This window comes from Westerdykella ornata (genome assembly GCF_010094085.1).
Source record: "Westerdykella ornata strain CBS 379.55 unplaced genomic scaffold EI97scaffold_9, whole genome shotgun sequence".
In the NCBI taxonomy this organism is placed as follows: domain Eukaryota; kingdom Fungi; phylum Ascomycota; class Dothideomycetes; order Pleosporales; family Sporormiaceae; genus Westerdykella; species Westerdykella ornata.
The window spans coordinates 176,953-202,889 of record NW_022986859.1 but is presented as its reverse complement, the minus strand read 5'-3'; the positions used below and the strand labels follow the sequence as shown (position 1 = coordinate 202,889).

At 53.5% G+C, this 25,937-nt stretch overlaps 12 protein-coding genes across 12 annotated transcripts; 6 read left to right on the top strand and 6 right to left on the bottom strand.

Moving 5' to 3' along the window:
* Positions 1–606: 606 nt before the first annotated feature.
* EI97DRAFT_376289 (uncharacterized protein) lies at positions 607–2,285 on the top strand (the record flags this gene model as incomplete). Its single annotated transcript, XM_033795545.1, has 2 exons — positions 607–1,092; positions 1,146–2,285. 2 exons carry the CDS (start codon positions 607–609, stop codon positions 2,283–2,285), a joined length of 1,626 nt encoding a protein of 541 aa, XP_033654236.1.
* A 31-nt stretch (positions 2,286–2,316) lies between these two features.
* On the top strand, positions 2,317–3,453 carry EI97DRAFT_318852 (uncharacterized protein). The gene is made up of 2 exons (XM_033794670.1): positions 2,317–3,175; positions 3,236–3,453. Exons 1-2 carry the CDS (start codon positions 2,427–2,429, stop codon positions 3,243–3,245), a joined length of 759 nt encoding a protein of 252 aa, XP_033654235.1. The 5' UTR covers positions 2,317–2,426; the 3' UTR covers positions 3,246–3,453.
* Positions 3,454–3,660: 207 nt separating this feature from the next.
* On the top strand, positions 3,661–4,216 carry EI97DRAFT_442079 (uncharacterized protein; the record flags this gene model as incomplete). Its single annotated transcript, XM_033799742.1, has 2 exons — positions 3,661–3,945; positions 4,100–4,216. The coding sequence occupies 2 exons, from the start codon at positions 3,661–3,663 to the stop codon at positions 4,214–4,216; spliced, it is 402 nt and encodes a 133-aa protein (XP_033654234.1).
* Positions 4,217–5,962: 1,746 nt separating this feature from the next.
* On the bottom strand, positions 5,963–9,259 carry EI97DRAFT_432941 (uncharacterized protein). Its single transcript, XM_033798279.1, has 6 exons — positions 8,590–9,259; positions 8,425–8,537; positions 8,158–8,375; positions 8,010–8,109; positions 7,370–7,956; positions 5,963–7,316 (listed from the first exon to the last, which is right to left on the bottom strand). The coding sequence occupies exons 1-6, from the start codon at positions 8,974–8,976 to the stop codon at positions 6,451–6,453; spliced, it is 2,271 nt and encodes a 756-aa protein (XP_033654233.1). The 5' UTR covers positions 8,977–9,259; the 3' UTR covers positions 5,963–6,450.
* Positions 9,260–9,622: 363 nt separating this feature from the next.
* On the bottom strand, positions 9,623–10,245 carry EI97DRAFT_432940 (uncharacterized protein). The gene is made up of 2 exons (XM_033798278.1): positions 10,043–10,245; positions 9,623–9,992 (listed from the first exon to the last, which is right to left on the bottom strand). Exon 2 carries the CDS (start codon positions 9,894–9,896, stop codon positions 9,702–9,704), a length of 195 nt encoding a protein of 64 aa, XP_033654232.1. The 5' UTR covers positions 9,897–9,992; positions 10,043–10,245; the 3' UTR covers positions 9,623–9,701.
* EI97DRAFT_318472 (uncharacterized protein) lies at positions 10,209–11,298 on the bottom strand. Its single transcript, XM_033794667.1, has 2 exons — positions 10,402–11,298; positions 10,209–10,238 (listed from the first exon to the last, which is right to left on the bottom strand). Exon 1 carries the CDS (start codon positions 11,154–11,156, stop codon positions 10,635–10,637), a length of 522 nt encoding a protein of 173 aa, XP_033654231.1. The 5' UTR covers positions 11,157–11,298; the 3' UTR covers positions 10,209–10,238; positions 10,402–10,634.
* Positions 11,299–11,338: 40 nt separating this feature from the next.
* EI97DRAFT_490101 (uncharacterized protein) lies at positions 11,339–13,236 on the top strand (the record flags this gene model as incomplete). The annotated part of the gene is made up of 2 exons (XM_033802233.1): positions 11,339–11,417; positions 11,473–13,236. The coding sequence occupies 2 exons, from the start codon at positions 11,339–11,341 to the stop codon at positions 12,855–12,857; spliced, it is 1,464 nt and encodes a 487-aa protein (XP_033654230.1). The 3' UTR covers positions 12,858–13,236.
* A 1,515-nt stretch (positions 13,237–14,751) lies between these two features.
* Positions 14,752–16,660, bottom strand: EI97DRAFT_417634 (uncharacterized protein; the record flags this gene model as incomplete). Its single annotated transcript, XM_033796929.1, has 4 exons — positions 16,297–16,660; positions 16,071–16,226; positions 15,773–16,026; positions 14,752–15,724 (listed from the first exon to the last, which is right to left on the bottom strand). Exons 1-4 carry the CDS (start codon positions 16,495–16,497, stop codon positions 14,752–14,754), a joined length of 1,584 nt encoding a protein of 527 aa, XP_033654229.1. The 5' UTR covers positions 16,498–16,660.
* A 69-nt stretch (positions 16,661–16,729) lies between these two features.
* EI97DRAFT_397505 (uncharacterized protein) lies at positions 16,730–20,406 on the top strand. The gene is made up of 4 exons (XM_033796362.1): positions 16,730–16,951; positions 17,020–17,235; positions 17,285–17,541; positions 17,613–20,406. The coding sequence occupies exons 1-4, from the start codon at positions 16,857–16,859 to the stop codon at positions 20,153–20,155; spliced, it is 3,111 nt and encodes a 1,036-aa protein (XP_033654228.1). The 5' UTR covers positions 16,730–16,856; the 3' UTR covers positions 20,156–20,406.
* On the bottom strand, positions 20,387–22,226 carry EI97DRAFT_417629 (putative diphthamide biosynthesis protein Dph2). The gene has a single exon (XM_033796928.1). The coding sequence runs from the start codon at positions 22,205–22,207 to the stop codon at positions 20,468–20,470; it is 1,740 nt and encodes a 579-aa protein (XP_033654227.1). The 5' UTR covers positions 22,208–22,226; the 3' UTR covers positions 20,387–20,467.
* Positions 22,227–22,323: 97 nt separating this feature from the next.
* Positions 22,324–24,645, bottom strand: EI97DRAFT_432934 (lysophospholipase). The gene is made up of 3 exons (XM_033798277.1): positions 24,436–24,645; positions 23,677–24,387; positions 22,324–23,628 (listed from the first exon to the last, which is right to left on the bottom strand). The coding sequence occupies exons 1-3, from the start codon at positions 24,488–24,490 to the stop codon at positions 22,448–22,450; spliced, it is 1,947 nt and encodes a 648-aa protein (XP_033654226.1). The 5' UTR covers positions 24,491–24,645; the 3' UTR covers positions 22,324–22,447.
* Positions 24,646–25,252: 607 nt separating this feature from the next.
* On the top strand, positions 25,253–25,790 carry EI97DRAFT_442072 (uncharacterized protein; the record flags this gene model as incomplete). The annotated part of the gene is made up of 2 exons (XM_033799741.1): positions 25,253–25,547; positions 25,630–25,790. 2 exons carry the CDS (start codon positions 25,253–25,255, stop codon positions 25,788–25,790), a joined length of 456 nt encoding a protein of 151 aa, XP_033654225.1.
* Between the last annotated feature and the right edge of the window lie 147 nt (positions 25,791–25,937).

The following is a 25,937-nucleotide window of genomic DNA, read 5'->3' as shown; positions in this document are numbered from 1 at the left end:
CGAAACGCCTTGAGCTTATATTGAACAATAGATGCAGATTCAACGCCCCAGCTCACAGTCGTCAACGAGCGCCTTCATACAGAAGTCGAGTTCGGCGGGTTGTAGGGGAGGGTTAACCAGCTTGGGTGAACTTAGTCCTACTTCTCCGGAGTATCCGTTCGTCGAACCACGTGCAAGACAACTGGCTTAAGGGGAAGGTAGTTCGCACAACCTCGGCAAGACAAGTAACTGGTGTTTTGGGGGAGGTGAAGGAAGTCTCAAAGCAACAGGGCAACCAAGTGCGGCTGTCTGACTGGCATAGATGGACTCGCAGGTTGCACCGTCGCACATCGAGGCGGCCAGGATCCTGGACTCATTGGACGTAACATACTGTCCTCTCGCAGCACTGTTTTGATCCAGAGAGGGAAACAGCATACGACCTATCATTGCATACACAGGACGGAGTACACAGTAGGTAGATGGTGGCTTGCCGGTGGCGCTAAGGACAATGCCTACACCGTAATGACCTTTATTCACCTGAAAGCACGGTCCAGCTCTACCTCAGCCAACAAAACCCCCAGCTAACACGAACCCAAACCCAAACCATGTCTCTTCTCAGTTGCAGATATGGTGTACCACGCACGATATAAGCGCCGCCCTCAACCCACCTTCAATCAGCCTTTCCATCTCGCAGAGCCCAACGTCCCCACAATCCGTCATTCTCATAGGCTTGAACCGCCGCTCCCAAGTTCACGAAAACGAGAACGAGAACGTTCAGCGCAGCGCCAACCAAACGAAACGTCACAGCCTAGATTGAAAAAGCAGAGGCTCAGCCATTCTAGTGGTTCTCAACCACCAGCAGCATTTTGGGACAACTTATCGAAGATCTGGTTGACCAAGCAAGCGTTGAGGGAGCTAGACCGAAGAAACAATCAAGCTGCTCCAAGGCCACCTTGTTCGCCGGTCACTCCAAACTTCGCTGCAAGACGGAAGAAAAACTGCCAAAACGTTCAATACGCCGCCCACTATCTTTGCTTCTGCAAGCCGAGGATTTTGAAAGACATAAAGTCATTGGCTAGGCACGGTGGTCCAGACCTGTCGGACCTGAGGAACGTACGTATTGCAACATATACCAGATTTTCGTCAAAGCTGACAGTTCTCTCCAGTTCCCCGAGCCTATACATTCGTCGGAACACACGATGAGCTCGAGCCGGTCGACTTCTAGGAGCCGGCACCAGAGTTCCGCAACTCTTTCAAGCACTAAGCCCACCACGAGTACGACGAAGACAAAGAGCACTGGGGCGTATAGCCGTAACTTTCACCAACACCTTGTTGATCACGCAATTTATCCTGATGCATACGAATATCCTGATGGCAGTGTACCTGCCGAACCAAACAACTGGGAGGATCTCGTATTGGCACAACTTCGACCATCTCTTTCACCATCGCAATTTTCCGACGGAAAGTTCAGGGAATTCAAACGAGCGGATGCACATGCCACCAAAGAAAATCAAGTGTCAGAATTAGTGATTCCCATCATTGAGGGCAAGATCAGGGATGCGAAATGCCGCTCAGGAGGAATCCCGTTCAACAACCTCGACCCTCTGACAGATGGCACGCTCAAGCCCGGCAACCCGGATGTCTACTACGGCGCCCGCCCAGAACAGCGCAGTCGAGAAATCCGGGACGAGCTTGGCGGCCATATCATCCCTTCGACGCAGCACGTTCTCCCCCTGGCACCAAATTTCTTCCTAGCTGCAAAGGGGCCGGATGGTTCAGCAGCGGTGGCAAAACGGCAAGCTTGTTACGACGGTGCGTTGGGAGCGAGAGGCATGCACAGCCTTCAGTCACATGGAAGAGTTGAACCCGTCTATGACAACAACGCATATACGGTAACCTCTACATATCATGATGGCACTCTCAAGATGTACACCAGCCACGTAGCTTCGCCATGCACTCCTGGAGGCCGGCCAGAGTACCATATGACCCAGATCAATAGTTGGGGAATGACTGGGAACGCTCGCACCTTCCGGCAAGGTGCAACGGCGTACAGGAACGCAAGGGACTGGTGCAAACACAAGAGGGACGAGGCAATTAGCCAGGCGAACGAGAGAACATATCCTGTGGAAGCTGAGGCAATGACTAGTGATGCAGGTGCCAGCCCAGCTCCAAGCTTTGTCACTGCAGTGTCAGAGACAGAGGCTTACGAATCCGATAGTTCGATTGAGGGCTTTGTAAAATACACGCTCCCGGCCAAACGTTCCAGTAAGCGTTCAAAGCAGACAGGGCGAAAGCGACGCAAGTGATACATGGCACAGCCATGGATCGGCCGTTACGCCTGTATCAGGCCATTCGTCGGCGTCCACTGCAACAATTGAGCAGAGTGTTAGGTGTGGTCGCGGACAGAGTTCAATGTTACAAAGGACGAGACCTTGTGAAGGAGCAGAATGACACTCCTGCTGATGTGTGGATTTACTTCGATCAGGGCTGGCCTGACCAGGAAGGGAAGAATGGAGGCTGTGGGTCTTAGAGTGAAGCGACGAAGAACGCTTGGTGTAAGCCGGGCAATGGATTGGCCGAGCAGGTTGGATATAAAGAAGATGTCAGTGACGACTCCTTCACATCGTCTCTTCCAAATCACCGCCTACCCTCTATTCTGCACTTCCCCAGGACACGCGACATTTACAATGGCGGCCGCATCCGTCGCCTCTTACTTTTCTGACCACCTCCAGCGTCTTCCCATGCTCCAGGATGCTCGCGACGGCTTCCTCAAGGTGGCTGGTGACATGCTTGTTGCCGACGTCCTGAAGGACTTCTTCGTCAACGCAGGCATGGACCGCACGTTCGGCCTGTCCATTGCTCACCCGCCACTTCGATCTGACGCCCAATCCAAGGCTGGTCGAGTACAACGATACCTCAACCCCCTCTGGACGGCCGGGATCAGCGGCATGCGGGAGCCCCAGCCCTGGGCTTTTGACGACGACGAGCTGCTCAAGCCAACCGAGTTCCGCTACGCTGAGAAGCAGGACGCTCCCTGGACCAAGAAAGAGCTCGCGTTATCGTCAAGTTCAAGAAGCTGCTCAACCAACGCGGCTTGGACAAGAAGTTTCGGCTGGCTCGATACCCGGGGAACGACATCAGTGGCTCCTGCGAGATCACCGAAGGTAGCGCCAACATCAATCTCAAGCTGGAGGACGTAAGTAGTGGTCCTTTTTTCGCCGCACTCTCACCACCGGCGGCTGACAATGAATAACAGTACCCGCTAGACCTGGTTCACATCCCTACTATCTGGTTTTTCTCGGCACCTCTGTGTGTGGCAGCGAAGCTGCCGTTGCACGTGCAACGCCAATGCGCCAAACTATCCTTACGGCACCCATCTTTACAGTGTCTGGTTGATAAGACACAGATGGAGGCCGGTTCCTGGAGGTCATTCAACATGTGTTCGACAAAGGGACAGAAGTGGGTGCTGGGGCATTATTGTCGCTGATGTGTTCTAACCCGTTCATGGGCGTCGGTTCCTACCTTGGTTACGGCACGAAATAAAATGGTTCCTCCCCGGCAACGTTTCTCGACCGTGATGTGCATGTTTCCTTAACATGCAGCCCTCTCCCCGCTCGCAACACCGCCGCCTTATCGACTTCCCATCGTCTCTTCTAACAGCGTCTTCCCCCATATCGCTAGATGGTTACAAAAGAGAGACAAATCTTTGAAGCGGAGAAGATCTTTGCCGCCCTCTCGGACCTCGACATCAGCTGTGAAGCACCACGCATAGACGGCGCGTTCCGCGGCGGCCAAAGCCACGTCTTCAAGGTCAACTTCCAGGAGGCGACAAGCCTCGCTGTGCGCGTGCCGCTCTACATGGACAACACCGGCGGGCCGGACGTCAAGATCGAGGCGGGAGAACGATCTATAATGCGAGGTGGAGCCGACCAGAGTCTCCAAGTGATTAGTGTGTCACCTGCTATCGTGAGCAGATGTTGTAAATCTCTGAGGAACTCGAAACCATACCAGGCTCATGGATCATTAATCGGCCCTGGTCCCTTGCTGTACGTCTTGTGGTCACGGACAAGCCAAGTTCCAGTTTCAAGCACTAGCTGTTACAATGAATGAATGTATCAAGGTCCTCCGCCCTGCTGAACTCGCGCTTGAAGTCCCTGCTCGCTATCACGGCTTTCTCAAGTGCGCGAACATCACCACTGATTTCTCCATGGTGGCTAGGGCCGTAGAGGAGAATTGATAGATCCAACGAACGTAGACGGCACAATGAGGGATATACACGACTGCAAAAGAAGTGAAAATACCTCCAGGCTACGTCGTCGAAGTTATAGGTCAGGATGGCCAAGTAGGTTTCACCATCCATGCCTCAATTACTCGATAGCCCTCCCTGCGACCGACCAGGACTCAAAATAAATAGAAATATCCCAGTTTGAATCTCCATGTATTATAGTGGTCCAACACAGCGTTGCAAGGTTCACACACACTACAGATGCGACACCAACTAATACAACAAGGAGCATCTAGGAGAAGAAATTTCTTGCGAGTAGCGGTAAACACTTGGCTACATCTGCTGTGCCTTGTGCGTTTAATAGTAAGAGCGCCGTCTGTATTAGCTAGTTAGCGCCTGCTAGCACTAGAAAAAACAACAATTGGAGTTAGGTTAGCTAGAACCCTGCAGCCTGTTTTATAGCTGCCGTGCTGTGGTAGGGGCATGAGAGCTGCGCTGCATAGAAAAGGGGGCGTAAAGGGCTAGCAAATTATAAATGATTCAATTCGAGAAACCAAAGCTAGGCGACATGATGCTAGAAGCGGTTGAATTCAGATGACCTAGCAGACTCCAAAATCGTCGATCTCTAGAGAGGCCCTATGTTCCGTGTGCTAGGGTCGTCATGTAATATAGATAGCGACTTGCTCTTCGCTGATAAGTTGAATCAAGCACTTGTTGGAGAAGATGAGGAGTGGTCTGTGGCTTCGTGTTTTGGTACCAGGACGAGGAAGGGAAGTCAGTGTGGGTTGAGGTGCGTGTCGCCGTCTCTTCGCCCCAGGCATGCGCGGCGCGATCCGATCCACGCCGGCGCGACGTCGATGCCCGCCGAGATGCCGGAGCTCGTCCAGATGTGGCCGTCGGCGACCCAGCGGGCTTTGGGACGCGTCGAGGCACACTAGCTGGTACTATCCGCTGCTCCAGGTGCCGCTTTGTGGTCTCCCCGTCCCGATCCTCGTCAAGTCGTCAACACCGCTACTCTTACTGCCGTCCGCAGGGCATGGCTGTGGGCCTGTGGAAGCACTAGGACTGAAGGAGGATGAGCCCTACATGTTATGTTATTAGGGAATAGAAGTCAAAATAGCAGTAGCGCTTCTGATGAGGACGTGGGCTTAGCTAGCACGGCACGTGGATGTGTCAAGAGGGTGTTGCGCCACCGGCCATTGTACGGACTAGTAGATCGCGGTGGGAGAGAATGAGGGGTTGGGGAAGTAGGTTGGCGTCGGAGGAGAATGTAGACGTGGATGTTGTGGTCTTAATCAGTTCTAAGGGTATATTAGCTTTAGGTTCTTACGTAGAGGCACTAACGACTAGGGCTTAGTCTCTAGGGATGGGATAGGATGAAAGTGATGGGATGGGATGAGATGGATGGGATGAGATGGATGGGATGAGATGGATGGGATGAGATGGATGAGATAATAATGGACCTCGCTGAACCGACTAAGCTAGTACAAAGTATCCAACCAATTCTGCCCTACCCTATGCTATTCTATATCCCTGCGTATCTATACATATAGATAAGTCAGAAGAGAAGGCGATGCGCATACAAATGCCAGTCACGACTAATGCAAACGCAGATGCCATATATCTCCTGCGTTCCACTTCACGCTCAAATACATAGGGTACCCTCGATCGGTATGCACTAGCAGGGGAAAAATAATGAAAAGACGACTTGATGCTCCCTCTAACCCTCCCCTTCTACCTCCCACCTTCCACTTTTTAACCTTTCAATCTCCACACCGAGGTCTAAACCCAACATCCTATCTACCATCCCTCCCGATACCCGGACCCATTAACCTAGCTTCGTCCACCTTGGAGCCTCCTTGTAGAGGAAGAAAAAGCATCGAAAGATGCAGAAGACTCAACGGTAGTAGAAAAAGAACAAACAAGTCGACTGACTGTATTCGAATTGCCAAATCCCAGGATTTCAGGAAAACCACCAAGACCAGACACACATAGATTGAGAGCTGCGGAAAGCGCAATCCCACTGATCGACATCGATTTACTACCCTCTAGCAGACCAAGCCCATCTTACGATTGTGATACACAATCTCGTACGAAAAACCCAACCAAAAAGCCCAGGGGTATACCCATCCCCCCCGTTTCCCAAGCAAAAACGCCAAAACATCAAGAGCAAAAGCACGAAGAAAACGAAGAAAACCGCTTCAAACACATAAATCAAATACTCCCCCCAAAAAGGGAAACAGTCGCTAAAACCCCTCCACCACATTCCCATTTCCACTTCCACTCCCATTCCCATTCTCACCCCCATGGCCCCCATCACCACCACCATCCTGTAACTGCTGCTGCGCCGCCGCCGCCGTAGCCTGTGCCTGCGCAGCCGCGGCCTCGCTCGCCGCGGCCATCGCCGCCGCAACGTCGTCGTTCTTGAGACTGTCCTGTACAGGCGGCGGAATCGCGCCGGTACCAGGAGGTCCGCCACTGCTGCCGGGCCGTCCATCTGCGGAATCGCGCTCGCCCACCGCGGCGGCAGCGAGGTGCTGGAGGCCGGCCATGTTGGGTTGTGGGGCCGCGGGGCTGGTGCGTTCGACGGCAGTGGATGAAGCTGGCGTGAGGCCTTTCTTGTGATGGAGCAGGTTGCGGATCGCCATGTCCCAGCCCGTACCGTTGAAGACCCGATGTACAATCTGGCCGTTGGCGATGGCGTCGTCCATCTCCTTGATTGCGGCTTGAGCCTCGACTTGGGTCTCGACCCGGTCGGAAAGGTCGGTGAGCGCTGCAGCCACAAGGTAGGCGAAGACGTGGTGAAGCGGAGTGATTGGGGTAACAATCAGGTTGTGGAGAAGCTCTTTTGTGATGTCCAGAGTGTCTTTGGATGGCGTTTGCGTATGCTGTCTTGCCAGGAGAAGGCGAAGATATTGAAGAGCGAGGTGTGGAGGCGAATTACCCACGAGATTTGTGAGGTCAAGGGAGAGACGGAAGCCATCGATCAGATCATAGATCAGTGTTGACGACTCTGAAGTGGCAGATGCGAGAGGTGAAGACCGGTGCTCTGGATTAGGAACCTCCCCTGCTCGAATTATTTTGGTGACTGAGGCCAGGATCTGAGCGGCACCTAACCATCGTTAGAGAACCTTGGAAGGGAGAGAGGGAGTATTTTACACTCACGAGCTAGGTAGAATGCGACTTCGCCCATAGCATTCAGGTCCTCTCGAGATGCGGAACCATAATGCATTGGCAGAAGGGAATCCTTTCCTCTGACAGACGCCAGAAAGCGGTCCAGGATGAATGCAACCCAGAACACACGCCTGGCTTCTTCCAGGGTCTCGCGATCCTGGTCGCGCAGTCGCTCGAGCATTTTTGCGTCATAGAGGCCCGTCGCGATGACCATGCCGGCAAGACGGGCTAGGAGTAACGCGGGATCAGGCAACCCATTAGTAGAAGCTGGTTTATCAGAGGCAATGATCAAGAGCTCCAGTGATTGGCAGTACGCCAGCTTATTGTTGAACTGCCGAGCAGGGTCCACATCAGCCAGTGAGGTCTCCGCGATGTGGAGTGAGTCAAAGCCCTGCTGCAAGAGCTGCGTGACGTTGAGGTCCGCTCCTGGTACACCAGATGGGGAGACCGAGCGCACCGCACATTCCAGCGTGAGGAAGAAGGCTTCCCGCACCTTCGGCGAGCAGTTGGTTAAGCGATTCAGTGTCGACGCATCATGCGACAGGATCGGGAGAACGGGATGGATGGAGTTATAGTAACTGGTATACCGTCAACGGAGGGCTTCAAAGCGGAAACAATGAGCGAGACTTACGCCTTGATAGTAGCTTCGTTGGACCCTGTGAGGAGGCTGCCAGCCAAGGTCATGTCGCTGAATGATGATTGCCGCATTGTTTGACCGTTGGTGGTGAAATCTTGCCATGTGAGTGAGGAACGGTCATTAGACACGGAGGTTTCCATACCGCGGTCGGGAGCAGACCAACTGGATCCCCTGTGCGGATCTTGCAAACCCTCGGACATGGAGTGCGTTCGTTTGCGGCTGAGATGAGAAGGGGTATGAGGGTCATTTAAAGAATGGTCGCCGACGACCGGATAATCAAAGGTAGGGGGTGGACCGTGGGGATGCTGGTGAATCTGGTTCTCCAACGAGTTGAGGCGGTCGGCCAGCTCCTTGATGTAACTGGATTCACGTCAGAAATAGCTCCATAAGACGGCGTCAGTGTCCCTACCCTTTACTAGGACCCCGTTTCATCGGCTGACGACTGAACTGACATCGCGCCCCGGTTCTCTTACAACTCGAGCACGGTTCGGCGCCATTCTCGCTCGTGGCATCGCACCGTATCTGGGAGGTTAGCACGAAGGTGTTTACGGCAAGCGACCAGGCGCAATTGTACCTTCTTCCGTCTGCATTCGTCGCAAGCGCGAGAGACCTTGGACCGCTTCCGAGACGCGTCCTGGTCGCTATACATGTTGTGCTCGTCCAAATTCATGACAGTTTGTGCCATTTGCTGAGGGGAGTGCGTGGGTCGAGGGGGTGATTGGAAATGGTGATGGGCGGCAGTCAGAGGATTCATCTGGCCAAGCTGCTGTGGTTGTCCCGGCGCGGCTTGCATCATGTCGTTGCTCCGCTGGAGTTGCGCAATGTTCTCCTGAAGTTGCAAATCGGCGTCGGAAGCCATATGCTGCTGTTGCTGCACTGGCGAGGGCGCGCCATTAGGTGCCCCATACATTGTGCCGCTCATGGACGCGTCGGGCTCGGGGTAAGGCGCGTTCGAAGCCATCCGGGCAGTGTCGCGGGGGTTGGATATGGGATTCCAGGCGATGCCGGCGATGCTCAAGACTAGCTGGGAGGCTCGGCGAGGTGCCGTGGGAGACGGGTTGGGTGAGAGGGAGAATGCAAGCGATGAGAGTTGAGGGCCGAGGGTTGGGATAGACGGAGACGGCACTTTCCGGTTTTCGTACTAGCGTGATGGCTCGTAAGGCGACGTCGAGGTGCATTTGAGGCGAGTGAAGAAGCCATGATGCGAGCAGAGAGACGCGTCGCAAGAAAATGGCAAGATTGAGGAGGATAGGGTCACTTGGAGCACTTTCAGCGACTTATGGTGAGGTCGCTGCCGGATTATCTCGAGTCCCGACGACGCTTGACGGCCGTGGGAGAGCGCCATGCGCTTGCCTCGACCAAAGACCAGCGCAAACTCGTTGCAGCTGGCTGCATTGACTGCACTGGTTGCCAAAGGGCATACAACTGCGTGGTTACGAGCGTCGAAGCAAGGCTTGGACAGGCGATGAGAGACGATCTGTTGCAGTACGATTGCGGGCAGGGTGTTCGGGATCCTTTACACATTTGGTGGTCTCCACAACCCGCATCGTATCCAGCGACGAGGAAAAGTGCACCTCACGAATGAGAACATGTTATCTCGAATCGGCCAGCAAATATGATATATATGCAAGACGGGTGATGGGCCTGCGTTCCATGGCAAGCATCAACACCTGGAGAGGCTCAATCTCAGTCCGGGTAGATGCACTCCGTACCAGCTAATTTGCGGCTCTCTCTATCGACAGGGATGCAGGCGGAGAATTTACGGAGTAGAGGAGTACAGATAGCATAAGGTAGGAAGCAAAACGTGATGGTTTCAAACAGACACAAGTAAACAACTCTGTGCCAAAGCGAAAACGTTCCAAGTCGGCTCTCGGGCAGCATGATGGGCGTCTGCACAGGGCTGGGAAATGTTCAATGGGTGAAGCTTCATCTTCCCGGCTCAGCGCCCGTTCCTGCCGGAGGTAGCAGGGTTGGAATCTACACAGTACATGTGAATATACATGCGAATATAGCAGTAGCCAATGTACCTGAGAGCGATCTATGGGCGATTGCAGGGGCGGGCGGTTTAAGGATATTGCTGCACACAATATCCGATCTTCGGCTTGGCAACGGGAGGTCCCACGTCCACCGTCAACGACTCCACAGTCTGCCCGCGAGCGTGGGGACGCCGGCGACAACAGGGTGAAGAGTCCGTGATGACTTTTGACGACAGCGCGGATCCGGCTCGGAGAAAGTCAGCCCGCTGGACTTAAAAAGTTGCACGGCAGAGTCGCGTGCGAAGGACGCCGAAAGGTGCCTCGGCCGACGCCGACCGGTTGCGTCACAGCCAGCAGACAAAAACACAGAATAATGGGCACAGAAAAGAATCAGGGGGAAAACGACAAACCATGTCCACAGTCCTGCGGGTCATCACGGTCATCGGAAACAGATTGCCATGTGCTTACTCCGTACTCCGTACTGTGGTAGAGTGGGCGGCAGTGGGGCAGCAACCCACAGAGGCGCAAAAAAGCATTTCACCGAAATGCTGCGATGATTGTGTCTGTCGCTACTCCCACACTCGTCCCCTAGTAATATAGGAACCAACAGTGCATACCTACAGTAATGGTAGGTACTCTGTATTCACCAACAAACAGCGTGGGCGGCGCTTTTCCCTTGTCGGACTCGGAACTGGGCAGAAGCACAGCTTGAACCCCCACACCCCTGCCCCCCTGTAGCGACGCTTACCCAGAATGGCAACTTCTCTGCTCGTCCAATCAGCGACGCCCAAATCTCGACGCCGCCTGCCTGCCTGCCGTCCGGCTGCCCGCAGCGGCTTCCTTGTCTGGCCGCACCGTCCTCGCTCGCTCTCCCTCTTATATAATCCTCATCCTCACCTCTTCCCTTTCTCTTCCACACACCGGGTTCACACCTCCCACACGTTGCCGTTTTGGCCTCCCTACAGCGACCCAGTTCCCACGCGTTACGGCCAGCGCCTTCTGGTGCACGGCTCGGTCCCCTCCTCTCTCCTCTCCTCTCTCCCATCTCCTCTCCCTCTTCCTCGGTTCCTCTCCACTCCCTCCTCGACTCGCTTTTGTTACCCTGGCCTTCACCTAAGCTGCCCTGACCAGCCCTGTTCGGCGTTCCTGCGTTTATCGTAGACATAGATACCCACGCTTATTTTTCCCTTGGGAATTCCTTTCCGCTTTGTTTCCACGATACCTTCGTCAGGCGGCTGTGGCTCCCCTAGGTAGCTACGTCGCCGTCCTCTTTTGTATCTCCTACCTTGTTTCCCACCCTAGCCTCGCCAGGCGCGAACCACCCTCGTCGGCCGTGTCTCCTCCACCATGCCCGTCATCAATGGCGAGAAGTGGGCCTGCCAGTCGTGTGTCAAAGGACACCGCGTAAGCGGCTGCACCCATACTGGTACGTTGCCCTGCCTTGGGGTTATTATGACAATGCGTTAACCTTCACTCTCCAGATCGGGAACTCATTCACATCAACCCCAAGGGTCGTCCTGTCAAGCAATGTGAGCACTGCCGCGGTGCTCGCAAGTCCAAGTCCCATCACGCAAAGTGCGATTGCGGCGAGAAGAAGGACAAGGACAAGCACAAAGACAAGGGCGATGCCAAGGGTGAGCATTTGGTGGACAGCAGTGCCGACGAGTCCTCTAATCTTGATCCAGTCAACAACGGCAACCGCTGTTGCTGCCATTCAGGCGCAAAGTGCATCTGCGGCCTGAAGAAGGAGAACTTGGACCTGAAGCTCGACACGACCAAATTAAGCCTGCACGCCGCGCGTGCCAAACCGAGACTCACTTCCGCCCATTCCGAAAACACTTTGACCGTCTTTGCCAATGGCCACCACAAGCCTTGTCACCGCAACAACAACACTGCCCATGAGTCTGGGGCGCCCTACAAGCTCAACCGTCCTCATACCCTGCACGGTGGTGCCGCATTCGCCAGTCTAAGGCAGACTCCGTCCGCTACGCTATCGGATCGATCGAATCAGCGCTCCATGGATACCCTCTCCTTGTCCAATACCGATTTCCACGCCATGTTCGGCTCTTCCCAACGTGTCGAAGACAGCCTGCCCGTGGGTTCGCTCGCTGGTGGGCTTGATAAGCCCAACGACGTTGCAACCTCCTTGTTCTCCTTCTCGGGCGCCACGCTTGGCCAAGAGTCGAATTCGCCTGTCGAGACGCAGTTGGAAGATTTGTTCTCGTCGCAGCAGTGGCCCTGGTCGAGCTCCATTGCACCCGTTGGTCAAAGCTTCAGCTACGGGAGCCTCTCAACTTCGCCTTCGCAAGACTGCCTCACCAGCTTCCCAGGCGACGACTGGGCTATTCCTTCCGCTGGGTTGGGCAATCCACTGTGGTCGGCGGGGGACCTGCCGCTCGACCCGAACAAGCTGAACGACAGTCTGGCGCAACCCATCTCTCATAGCGGCGAATCAAATCACCACAGCGTCGCGGGGCTCACGAGTGCATCCAGCCACTCGGATTTGGAGGAACTTGATGCCAGGCCTCAGTCGACGGCAAACAACATTCTCTTCTGGGATGACAATCCCGTGTTTGCGGCGTCGTCGGCTGTGCAGACGGAGGCTTTTGCCCCAACTGCGACGCCCTCCTTCACTGAGACTTCCATCTCCACCGATCAGTCCACCACTGTCCCGTCAACGACGGGCGGTGCGAGCCTTGGCGAGAAGGGTCCCGTGTTTTTGGGCACCCTGTTCGGCGAACCTTCTGCGATAGCCATGCCCAGCGATTACAACGACAACTTAGACAATGAGGCCTGGGCAACGTTCGGTCAAAGCAATTTCGTCAGTGGGCTCAATTTCTCGGATTCTCTTCCCAACTTCTTATAGAGAGTTCTTTGGATATCGCCTTCACGACGCCATGATTCATGACGCTGCTGGATACTCTAATTCCAACCTGTCCATATCCCCGATTTCCAGATCCCCATCATAGACTCCGACCATCTGTAGATATCTTTTGACATTCGTTGAGCGGCTCAGCTCGACGTCTCGGCCGGCTGCCTGGATTTCCTTTGTCTATTCACACACCAGCACCTCTGTTTGTTTAGCCACGGGCTAATCCATTGAGCGGAGACCGTGTCGGTTTATAGTATTGAGGTGATGCTTTTTAGCAAAAGTATATAGACGGGGCAGGGCATTAGCAATCTTGTTTGTTTGAATAGGTTACAGCACAAAAGAAAAATAATCTTGAACATCATCATCATTTACAGCTTGGGAAGTGGTCGAATTGTGGACGTCAACCCAGACCAGCCTGGTTCGAGGCCTTCGGAGAGTTCCATTCTGCCCAAGGAGGCCGGAGTTTCAAGGCATGGACAGCGATGCAGGAGCATGATGCAGCATCCTGTTGATTGGGCAGGGGTCTGGCTCCACATATTCTTGCGGTGAAGGGCATAGGTCACAGGACGCCTGTCACAGGAGGTAGAACGCCTCACCCGCACAGCCGCTTTCCTATCCTTTCCCCTATTCACCACAGGTGTGACTAACCATCAAGTGAGCGCCGAGCTTGATACGCCTCAGCTAGCTTAGCACGGCATCGTTCAGCCGGGGAGGGGCAGTATTATTTGTTGGCGCTCACAGCGCTCGCAGCGCTTACAGTGGCATATTGGGGCTGGGCGCTGGTATGTAGGGTAGCCTTATTAAGTTGTGTGGCTGGGCACTCACCTTTGGGATTCGAAGCGTTCCAATGGCAAAAATTGCGCATGCAGAGACACAGTACGGGAATGGGTTGGTATGCATGCAATCCGAGAGCGTTCTCCTTGGCGGCGGGCTGCTTGTTGGTTGTGGTGGTGGGGGAATTGGAATGTGAATTTGTGCGGAATAGAATGCAATTCTTCGGAGGGTTTATTTTCTTCAGATTTTGGAAGGATGGATTGCCGTGGTAGTTCATGCCTACGCAGTAGGATAGGGTCAGAATAGGGAGGGTTTCTCACTTTACTACTTCGTATTGTGTATTAATTTTGTGTGGTTCTGTTGTGGAAGTAGTCTCGCAATTGTTCATAGTACAGTGTACTCCTTACGAAGTATATAATAAGGGCTTTTATGTGTGGGTCGCGGAGATAATTCCGCAGTCTTTTTCTGTCGGGCGACTGGGTTGAATGTTTCAATCGCTTGCAAGGAAGATAAAAGGCGGTCTGGAGATTCGAGCGAGGACTTGGGTAGACTATTGTAAGAGATGATAATCTAATGAGAGTAATAAGTCAACACAGAGGAACGTTATCTGTGCTTGGGGTGGGACCCTTGGGATGTTTATGGATTCGCATCAAACATGTCGATCTGGTGGATTTTCTTGCATCTGATGATAAAAGTAGTGCCATTGAAAAGGAAAATGGGGTATGGAAGTGTACCCTATATGGTGAGTAGGTACGAGCAATTTTGTCTTCGTCGTGGAGATGGCCTATGGATCCGAGTAAGATCTGCTTCCATGACAATCATGGAGGTGAGCTGGGAATACTGACGGTCGGTAAACATGTCTATTCTGAGGAATGATACGCTGCTCTAACCCATGTCTAGTGCAAGACCTGTTGTCCGAAGCGGGGATTAGTTGGTTGTAAGGTGTTATTATCATGTCGTCATAAATATGTGTAAAACTCCCCCTTCCTCGTGCGATGAAAGATCCCAGATATATCATCAATGTCGAGCATTGAGCAACATCAGACCCCGCCACATCTTCCGAAAAATCAACCCTTTAGCATCTGCCGCAGAGCTCGAAACTCACATCACCGCCTCACCCCAAGCCGAGTCCGATCCTAGCCCAGCACGTAGAGACGTCTTCAACAAGAGTCAAGAAACTGTCGTCGTCGATGCACTTCATCATGAAATCATTGAGAATCGCTCGCCGGTCATCGTCAGACTTCGCCGCATACGATGCCAGGGCGTCCCCAGTACGGGCGTGGAAAGCTTGAAAAATCTGGGCTATGGCGCGGTCTTGGTACGGTGAATCTGATCCAGGGCCTGAGCCTGGAGTAGGCGGAAAACACGGCGACGGGGGAAATGCGTTCTGGGCTGTGGAACTTGTGGTTCCCCTACAATCGGTGTTCTGCGGATCAGTTGTCATATCGTACGAAACCGGCGAGGAGTTGTTGCGATGGAGCTTCCCCACGGTGCTGCCCACAAAAGTAGGCTGAGGAAGGGGTGGCAGATTCAAGGCGCTGGGGCTGGTAGAGAATCCACTGGACGCTGATCTGGGTCTAGTGAACTTGGATGTAACCGCAACCGGAGCATGATGTGGTGCAGGCGAAGTAGTCGCCTCTCTTCCATGGCGTTGACCGAAGCTGGGGGTGCGACCGGGAAGTTGAGAGGGTGCCGGCAATGGTGGAGGGCCCATGTTACCGCTCGAGGGACGACTCAATGGCCGAGCCGTGTCACTTCCAGAGGACTTCGGAGGAGATGACCTGGCAAAAGGCAATTCTCGCCGTGGGGGAAGAGCGGATTCGGTTACCTTGCGGTGCGTTGACAACATTGTGGCGCTCGAGGGAACAGTGGGGAAGGTTGAATGCTCCTCGACGGTTTGGAAAACAGGTGCAGGATCTCTTGACGCGCTACTGCAAGGCCGACCTAAACTAGACGAAGATGAGTCTGGACGTGGGAAATATTCAGGTGGCTCAAGCGGATTTGCGAGATACGAGCCTGAAGTGACTGGATAACGTTGGGGAATTATCCCACCAGAGGTAGAACCAGAGGTCGGCCGGCTGGCAGTTCTAGGCGGTTCATCCTGGGGAGCTGCGGTAATCGAATGCCGTGCCAACGGAGACGACACCTTCGGTACAGTTGGACTGACATAGGCAGTTGCAAGAGCGGTGCTGGGACGATTGCTTATCTCAGCCAGCCTTGTTGGCGGGCAAGTCGCGCCAGAATATCGTGTGGACTGGCCAGTAGATTGGACACTCGCGGTAGACGGTCTCCCTCCGCTGGTTGACATCCGAAGCCCCAAGTTGCTGAGATGGTTGTAGAACTTGTCGAAATCATCATCGGAGATGAACTTTAGCTGCATCCGACGGACCTGGGTATGTAAGTTTGAGACGGGGAGTTGTAAAGATGGCTCACCTTCTCATCGGGCAGATTGTAACGAAGAGCGAAGAGGGGACGGCGTGTTAATGCTGAAATCGGCAATTGTTCATTTTTTACCTGGACTCTGAGTTGCAGCATGGTCTTGATAACCTCTTCAGCCTGACATATCATCTCCTGGATGGGAACTGCTTCCTGTGATGTGCCAGTCAGACCTCGCTGCGTAGGTGGACACTCTTTCACATCTACTGAGGATGAGGCCTACTAAGATCTGTGCCCCATGATACACTCTGAGCATTTGGGCCGACTGGCCGTCGAAATTGTTAGCTCCGCCATATACGTCAATGGCCGCTGTTAGATTGTGTTGTATATGGCTCCAGTTGAATCGTTCCACATCTCTGGGGACGTCATCTGCCCTGGAATACTTCGCCAGGGGAAAGCTGAGGAGACGGGATGATTGCTGCATGATTCCTGCGATTAGTGAGGTATTAGCGGGCGATCAGAGTTTCTACTTCATCTGGACTTGGAAGTAGAGACGAAAGGTACGTGAACAAAAGGCACCACGAGATGGATATGGAGGAAGAAGTTGTTGTTAAGGAAGTGACGACTAATAACCAACAATCACGTGATAATGATCCGTGCGCAGATCGGAGCTAGATCGTCGCGACATGTCGGTGTTGGAGAAAGTAGAATTCCATCCGCGAAATCAGCGCGCGCGCTTCACCTTCACTACGCGTCTTGATATCACCGATTCACAACCCGGCGCGGACTGGCACATGTCTCTCTGTCTGCTTCGACCACGTCTGGAGTTCGCGCGAGAGTGCCATGGCGCCAAACAAACCGCGAGAAGCATCCATTGAGCGTACGCAAGAGTACGAGGAGTTCTTAGACAAGCTAGCGGAATACCACAAGAAACGAGGGTTGGTGCTCTCTCCATGCACACGAATATGCGCGCCTACCATCTGCGCAAAGGTTGACTGGTTTGCAGAACAACTCTGGAACGGGAGCCCAAGATCGGAAGTCGACATATTGACCTGCTGCGCCTATACAAACGCGTTGTTGAAGAAGGGGGCTACGACAAGGTTTCGGACAAAAAGGGCAACAAACTCGCGTGGAGACGGATTGCGGGAGAATTCCTCCCTGGAAGCCCGAACCTGACCACCCAGGCTTTCTTGGTGAAGACCGTATATTACAAAAACCTCGCGTATGTGAAGGTGAATACTGGGTTCCCTAGGCGCTAATGGTCCTTATAGTGCTTACGAAATAACGAATATCCACAAACGCGAGCCGCCGCCAAAGGAGATCCTTGAGGATGTGACCGCGAAAGGAGGTGATCTTCTCAACAGAACTCGGGAGAATTACTTTCGCCCTGCCAGTCGAGAAGCTGAGCGGCTGAAAACCGGGGACGAGGATTCAGAAGAATCAGATGAGGACGGCGACGCCAAGCGGACACCCAGGGAAGATAAGATGGATGTAGACGATCCGGGGAGCACTGGGCGCGTTACACGAGGTAAGCTAGCTTATCTTCCAGCTCTCTCAAAGTGCTGGTCCATCGCTCCTCAGTCTGCTAACCATTCGCAGCTTTACGCCATGCACCTCCCCAACGCGTTCTATTCCAGCCTGAAATGACTACCCGGCAGACTCGCCAGTCCACTGGCCATCAGAATTCACCGCACTCATACTCGAACGGGAATTATGGAACAAGCGGCGCCTCAATGACGATAGCAAATTACGAGCCTCGTCCTGCCGTACCATCCAGTATGAAGCCCGTTATTACGCCGGCGAACAATCCAGAGCATTTCCGGCAGCTGCGCATGAAGTACAGCGTCAATCGGAAAGTGGTACGAGGTCAACCCGTCAAAGGCATGATGCTCCCTGGCACTGGATTCCCTGGCCCAAATATCTATATTCGTGCCCTCCACGCCCTGCGATCAGGCGATCCCGAGGAGCAGGCTTACGCCCTACATCATCTGGTCAAGATATCCCACGAGCGAGGTGATAAATACCACTTCAATCAATTCCCCGGACTTGCCGAGGCACTGATCGCGAAGGTCATTGACGTCGGATCGATATATTACGGTGTTAGATGGGAGATTTGTTACCTCGAAGAAGATATCGCCCGGCCCAATGCACTCAACGGCCTCTTTGGAACCCGCGATTTGCTTCAGAAGATAAGATCTCTGGAGACACTAGATATAAAGGACGGCCTATTACCACAAGATGTTGCGAAAGCCCTAGGTTTGGTGAATGAGGCAGCACTCATTCTTCGAAACATGGTCATGCTTACAGAAAACGCCCATTTCCTCTCCCTAATTTCGTCGGTCCGGGATATGATCGTCATTGCGCTCAATCTTCCCAATCACGCCACTGTCATAGAGCTCCAGCATTATGCCCTTGAGATTGCAGAACAGTTGACGAGGTATTGGATATTAGATGCCGAGGATCCTTTATATCGCTCTCTATTGGCTCAGCTGGAAACCTCAGATAGGGGAAGGCTGATCACGGCGTTGAGAGCCCTTGGCCGAATTGCCATGGATTATGAAGCGGCCAACAAGTTGCCAGGAGTTTCAAAGAAGACACTACGATCTATTTGCGACTTGCTACTTGTGGAAGACGAGGAATTACGCATTGCATGCCTGGATTTCCTTTACTTGTACACCGGCTTCGTCGACAACGTGGAAGTGCTCGCGAACGAAACCAATATCGCAGCACTTGTGAAGCAACTTGTCCAATTGCTTCAATACAATGCAATCGCATACGAGGAACGGCGTAGCAATAACAAGACGTCACGGTCATCACCACCCGCGCAAGATGCTCCTCGACTTTCTGCCGCTATTATCGAGCAACTAATCACCTTGGACGAGCCGGAACGTAGCTCGCAATGGCTTCGCACGTGCTTCGAGGAGGACTCAGCTGGAGAGATCACCCAGATCCACTTGTGGACGGCTTACAATGGCGCCTTCCAGGCGATGCTTGAATCACATCCTGAGAATAAGCCGTTAATGCCGGCCAAGGATTTCATCACAAATGTTTCTTCGACATTTGCGGGTGCGTCTGCTCAGGTTATCGCCACGAACCAACAGCCCAAGTACACTATCCGCGGCATACGACCACGTTCCACACCTGTCGATCCCCTTACAAAGAAGCCATACATGCGTTGTTGTTGGCATTCCCCCAGCAGGATCAATGGATTTACCGACACAAGGCATTCCACCCCTAAGATCGAGTGCGGAGAGTTTACCACTGGCGTTAAGGCGATGTGGGAGCACATACTCTCGGCACATTTGAGAATCCCAAAGGATGAAAATGGCAAGTGGATATTGGAACAGAAGCCGAATATCAACGTCGAGAACGGCAATACGGTGGCTGTCACTGCATCCCAGAAGTACTTTTGTCATTGGGGCGGATGTGAGCACTTCAATCCCAAGGGCACCCAATCCGCATACGAAATCGGTCAGCATGTGAAGACTCACCTTCCAGAGACGGGCCTAACACAGTCGGTCCATGCCAAACACAACCGCACGCCATCGAACTCCATCCTCCTCTCCACCTCTGCTCAAGTTCGGCACGAGAACTTCCAACCTCAATTCTCACAGCCTGTCGGCCTCGGGAGTTTAGGCATGGGCCCACGTTACAGCGACTACAACCACAACCGCCACGCCACTGAGAGCCGGCAGAAGGAACCTGCTCCTCCCCCAGCGCCAGCGCCTAATCTCCGCTACTTCAACACAGTAAGCGATGAGACAACACAGCAAGACGCCGCCGGCCTCCCACTCGCCGCCATCCTCGTCCTACGAAACCTCGCGCGCCAACTCGGAAAACTGAACCCTCCGTCCTCCGTCTACGAAATCCCGGACTCTCCATCGGATTCCAAGCGGAAGCGTGACGGTAGTCCCGACCATCGACGCAGCTTCGGCTCGAAGAAGCCGCGTTTGAGCGACGCTCAGAGGGAAGCGCAGCGCGATAGCGAGGAGCTTGCCGAGAAGGAGGTAGAGAGTGTAGGGTGGGTGCCTAGGGTGTTCGCGCCGGTTAAGGAGCAGTTGTTCTGGGTGGCGGCGCATAATTTGACGATGCGGAATTATATGGGGAAGTTGTTGACGGCGATTGCGGCGGGTGGGGGATGACAGTGATTGACTCAAAGGGATAGATGGGTGCCTTAGGAGGGTATCTGCCTGTGTTTTTGGGCGTTTTGAGGGCTTGGTTGCTTCTGGTCGCGTACGATGGGCGAGACGTAATGTTTCCAGGGAGTTGAGGGAACTGTTCTGAGGATAACAGGATGAAGGTTTGCGATGACCTTCGGCGGGACATGGCATAACTCTGTCGAGAATGTATCACTGTAATACTTTATTACTATGGTTCAGCATGTTTGTTATATGGCAGTGAGAATGGTCTGATTCGAAATTCCTTCCAACAACAACATCACTATCCTTGGGAATCTAGTGCGTCGAGCCGTTCTCGCCAACAACATATCCCCTAGCTATACCCCTCCTCCCTTCCTCCATTTGCGCAGCATTCGCATTACCCGTACCGTCCTCAGGCACGACATCGAAGTCGCTACCCAAGCCCTGCCAGGTGCGCTGAGAGCGTAGGAACTCAGCTCCGGGAGAAATTACACCTCCAACATGTGCTACGTCGCCGTTTGCACGCTTTGCCAGCGCGGTGCTGTTCGATTTTGCAGAAGAACCCTGGCCGCCTTCCCCCTGCTCGTTCTTGGGCGCCGTTGAGGACCGCATTGGGCGGGAATGCGAGACGTAGCGGCCAGTGCGAAGGTCGAACTCGGGCGGCGCGGATTCCTCTTCTGAATCATAGTCTCCCGCATCATTCGCCTCATTGCCATCTTCGTCCTGGACCCGCCCTTCAACCTTATCTTTCTTCTCCCCCGGCTCGTCCTTCCCAGCAACTGTCCTCTCCTTCCCCTCCAACACCTTCTGAAAATCCGCCTCCCACTCCCCCGTCCACACGCGCTCCTCATCCCCCATCAACACCATCTCCAACTCAAACGGCGTGATAATCGGTTTCCAAAACTCCTTACTCTCCATCAGACTGCTCTCCCAGCAGCCAATCACGACCCAACCCGCGACCTCTGAGAAATTGGCCACCTTGGCGGCATTCACCTTGCCGACGACGAAGGTGTAGGATTTCTTGCCCGCGGCGGCGATCAGGGATTGCACGTGCGAGAGGATGTGCAGGTAGTTTTTCACGGAGAGGGTGTTGATGAGGATGCCGAAGATGGGGGCTGAGGAGAGGGAGGTTATGATTGCGTAGCGTCTGCGGAGCGTCATGGCTGTGGAGGCTGGGAGGGCGGAAGGGGAGGGGGTGTCGGTGGGGTAGATGTGGATGGCGGAGAGGCGGGAGGAAAGGGTTAGGAGGAGGGACGTTGGTGGGGTGGAGATGTGGAAGAGGTGGTAAGGGCGGAGGGCCTCTTTGGAGTCGGCGACTTCGGGAGGTGTGGTTCGGTTGGGGAGGAGGGAGGAGGGGTTGTGGATGATTTCGGTTGGGTAGATGTGAGTGTAACCGGAGGATTGGAGGCGGGCGTGCAGTGTTGGGATGTGGTGCGAGTAGGGTATGTCTGCCATGAGAATAATCTTCTGGTCCTTGTCTGGATATGTTTCTTGGAATGTCGTGATTACGGCGTCCAGATCCAGAGGCCGTTCCGTGAAGACGTATATGACCGGTAGGCGGGACGGCGGCGAGAGGCACGATCTCCCGTAGTGGACGACGACATCCGCGTCCACATGTTCCGCTGCCACCTCGTCTACGCAGCAGGCGCCGTATGATGTGTCGCCCAATATGAAAAGCCTTTCAACTTCTTCCTTCTCTTGCAAAGACGCAGCTTGAATTCCCGAGGCCAGCTCGTCCGCAACGTTCCCGTTTTGCAGTACCGATGGCGTTTGAATACCATTCGAGGAATTCCGTGCTTTCTCCAACGCTTTATTCAGTTGTTCGTACACCCTGGGCGCATCTACGAGCATATGATCTGGAAACTGCAATGCTATTCTCTTCCATCTTCCCTCCCGTATCTCTCGAACCGTACGTTCAATCTCATAAGTGAGGGCTACTTGTTCATCTGAGAGCCGTGGGAGACTGGAAACGTCTACTGTGGGCGTCGGATCTTCGAAGATATGCGTATCGGGTGTAGATAGGACTGGTGCACTCTCCAGCGCTGTTGCTGCCATGTTTTGTAGTTGCACCTCGTCGCGGGGCAGGGAACTTTTTTGAAGGGGTGCGGGGCGATGTCCAAGAGGTGCGCCACATCAAGAACGCCACGCTAAGGTTCCCCCATAGATCTTACTGAGCTGGAATATCACAATGGTGATGGAATTTATCTGATCCTAATATACAACGAATGGTATCTGAAATCGACCTTCCCAACAAACAGCTAGTCTCAAGATAACAACAGGGTATCCAAATTATGGTTAGAGCAAAAAGAATGAAGACGCCATCGAAGCAAGCATGAGAGCGAACACATTCGGAAGAAATTGTTTAGCGCCGCTGCCAGTGACCTTCGTAGCCTTCAATTTCATCTGAGGCCAGTACGGAGGTGGCTCATTGGAAGCGATGGTCCCATTCCAGCAATAACGGTCAAAGCATTCTTTGCAGACATCCGGAACGGTCTGGCCGGTTCGGTCGAAGCTGCGAGAGAGGATCGCACAGCCTACGCATTGCGGCCAATTGGCATCGAGTGAGCTGTTTCCCTGCGTGGCTGCATTATATCCGTTCAAGATCATAGCGTTGCGTTCAGTGTTGTTATACTGCATCTGGAACGTGGAGGTATTGGAATTATACGTATAAGGTGCGTTTGGCAGATAGACGATGAGAGGAGCCGGGCCACTTAGGTTTTGCGCAGAACATCCGAAGAAGGTAGGACGATTGTTGAGTCCCAAATTGACGAATGTGTTCGTATCTGGGATGGCTGGGAAAGCAGTTCCGTTCTGCATGGTACTGTTCATGGTTGAACGTTGGTAAGTGGCCACCAGAGAGGTACCATTCGGCCAATTCTGTGCACCTGTACGAGGTGGAAGAGTATCGGCAGAGGAATCGATCGCAAATATGACGTCGACCTTGCGGATAGGCTGGATAAGAGGATTGAGGGGGATATTCTGTAGATCTGATCCTCCGTCCACGAGCGTAAGCCGCTTCGACGGCGCGCTGGGGTTGGTACCATTGTTGTAGTGGTAGAACGGATTAGGCGTATAGTCAGCAATGTCGTTGTTCGCCTCTCCTATCCCCTCCAAGAGCCCCGTTACTGCGTTCTTGATCAACTGGGAGACATTCACCGAGTCCACATTAAGGATAAACTGATTGAACAGAGAAGAACTGGTGCCCATCACGAAGCCTGCGTTGTCCATGCCTCGCACGCAGCGCTCATTATCAGGAAGTCGGCCAGCGGTGAAGTTTGACCCAATATAACGCAGCGGGGCGAAGCCGAAGAGCGTAGGATCGAATGAGCCCATTTCCCAGGGGTTGAACTCGAAATCGGTGCTATTCAGAGAGATGATCACTTCTCCAGGTGCACGTTCGTCCGCGACAAGAATAGGCATCGGAGCATTTGCGTTCTTGAAATCCTCGTCATCCTGGATGGACGAAAATGTGTATGCTGGCTTTGTGAGTCCAAAGTTCCCATATCAGCCTGTGAAGAGCTCACCTGGTCCCCCGTTCGTAGCGTTCACAAGCTGGAACGACAGAGCCCGGCCCCAGTAGTCTGTCAGGGAGGTTTCGAAACCAGCATCACTCTTAGCTGTGACAGTGTCATAGAGGTTTGTCCAGTAATCGACTGTATTGCGTATCCGCACACGGCTCTGCTGGGGGCCTTCGAGGATGGTGTTTCCGAGCTGCCAGACCACGGCGTTTTCGCCCTCGTTAAGGATGTTCTGCACTGATGTGAAATTGTTAGAGTATATACTTCCGACGAGCCAGCCGCCGCCGGACAAGCCGGCAACGTAAGTTGCCGCCTGCAGCAATCCGCCAATCTGCCCGGCACTCGTCGAATTGGATGTTCGGCTATCGAAAGCAGCGAGAGCACCAGCTCCGTTCGTCATGGCCCTATAGCCTCCTCCCGAGAAAGCAATGGCGATGTTTGGTAGCGCGGAGGCATTATTGCGATTGTTGTCGATAAATTGCTGCGCATTGAAGCCTGTTATGTTCAAGCGCCCCAGCAGGTCGCGCATGGGCTCGATGGTATTCGCTCTCCTCCTCTGTAACCATTCCTGCTCGTTGGGCGAAAGTTCGGCGGCTGATCGAATGCTGGGCCGTATTGAAGGGCAGTCGACGGGAGCTGGCGCGTAGCCATTGGGAGCTTGAGGAGTTGCACGTTTCTCGAGCGCACTAATCTCTGGCCTTCCTATGCTGGCAGACGCTGGCAACGTCAGTAGGCATGTCATACTGAAGGATAAGGGAGGTCTACCACTGGCCAGACAGGTGAATGTGGACGCGGTAAGAAGTGGTATTACTGTCTTCATGCTACCTATGGAAAATGGAATTTTGACAGAGAGAAGGTAAGAAAGTGAAGGGCCAGAACTGAACTTAAGAAGTCTCGAACAAAGGGAATGTGACGACAGAGTCTCGTGTTTATGAGCCATCCATGGCGCTTCATTCGAGCAATGGCGGAGTTGCATCCAGGCCTGGTTGGTTCCCGGGCGTCACTCACGCTAAACGCGGGATGATGCGTCGTAGTGGCTGAGTCGTGGCTGGGGATCTATGGAATTCGGAACCCCGAACCCCTCAATTTCCGGAAGTGGTATATGTCATCTCGTCTCATCACATCTCCATCACCATCACTGCGACGCCTCTGGACGCCCAACGCCCCTCATTCCAACGCCGACGCTGGAATGTCTGACAGGCGCCAGCACTGCCATGTTTGAAAAGTTGAAACCCCCCAGCACCGTCACGATGCTCCACGAGGCGCCCATCAGCTTTCCTGGCTGTGGGCGTTATCTGGGCGATATAGCTCTCATCATCACTATTAGCCCCAAATTCAAATGGCCGACGGGCATCTTCAGCTGACCACGGACGTCATTTCCCCGCTGCGGCGTTGTAGCATGAAGCTGAGGTGCCCGTTTCACCGGGCCGACCTAACAATTGGGATACCGTTGATAGCAGCTGGGCGTACAGACGTAAACCATTCCGATATTCGGTGAAAGGTGATCTTGCCCTTCATTGTCATTCTTCCCAGTAATTATCCCTTCGTTTTTGCAGCATCCACTACGGAAGTAGAGCATGTTATGCGCCGGACGAGTAGTACGCCGGATCACGGACAACACAAGATTACTACAAAACTGTCTAGGGCCCAGGGCGGTTCATCATTATTTTTGGTATCCCCCTTCATAAAATCTAGGATGCAAAATACAAAGAGCCCGTATTTCGAGTGCATCCAGGAAGCAGCGTTGCCTCTCAGGATCACCGTACAGATGCAGAACTCCTCGCACAGTGGAATCTGGATGGGAATTACTCAGACAGGGCAAAGTCAAAGCTTTGCTTCAGAACACGTCCGTTATGGAGGTTCAGTCGAAATATCGTGTAGGTCTGATTCCGTGTACCTGAACCATTTTGTCGTCCACCTGTTGGTACCGCAGATCCACGCCCTTGCTTTCCTCTACAGTCGTGGCGTCTCACCGTTCGAACCCCCATACTACCGCTCTCCACTCTATCATGGCCAAAGAGGACCGTCACACTGCAGATGGAAGAGCATTTACCTGGGTCTATCTTGGAAAAGGCAATGCAACACGTGATGGCGGATTCACCACTCCCAGGCCGAGGTAAAAATTCCAACACCAAAGCGGCTGTTTAGTCGTCCGAGGTATATCCAACGTCGCGATGCCTCAACCGTGAAGTAAACTCTCAGTCACAGTTTGAATGTCTGCCTGTTCCAGTCTTTCGTTGGTCCATTTCTAGGGTTCCTTCTTTCGC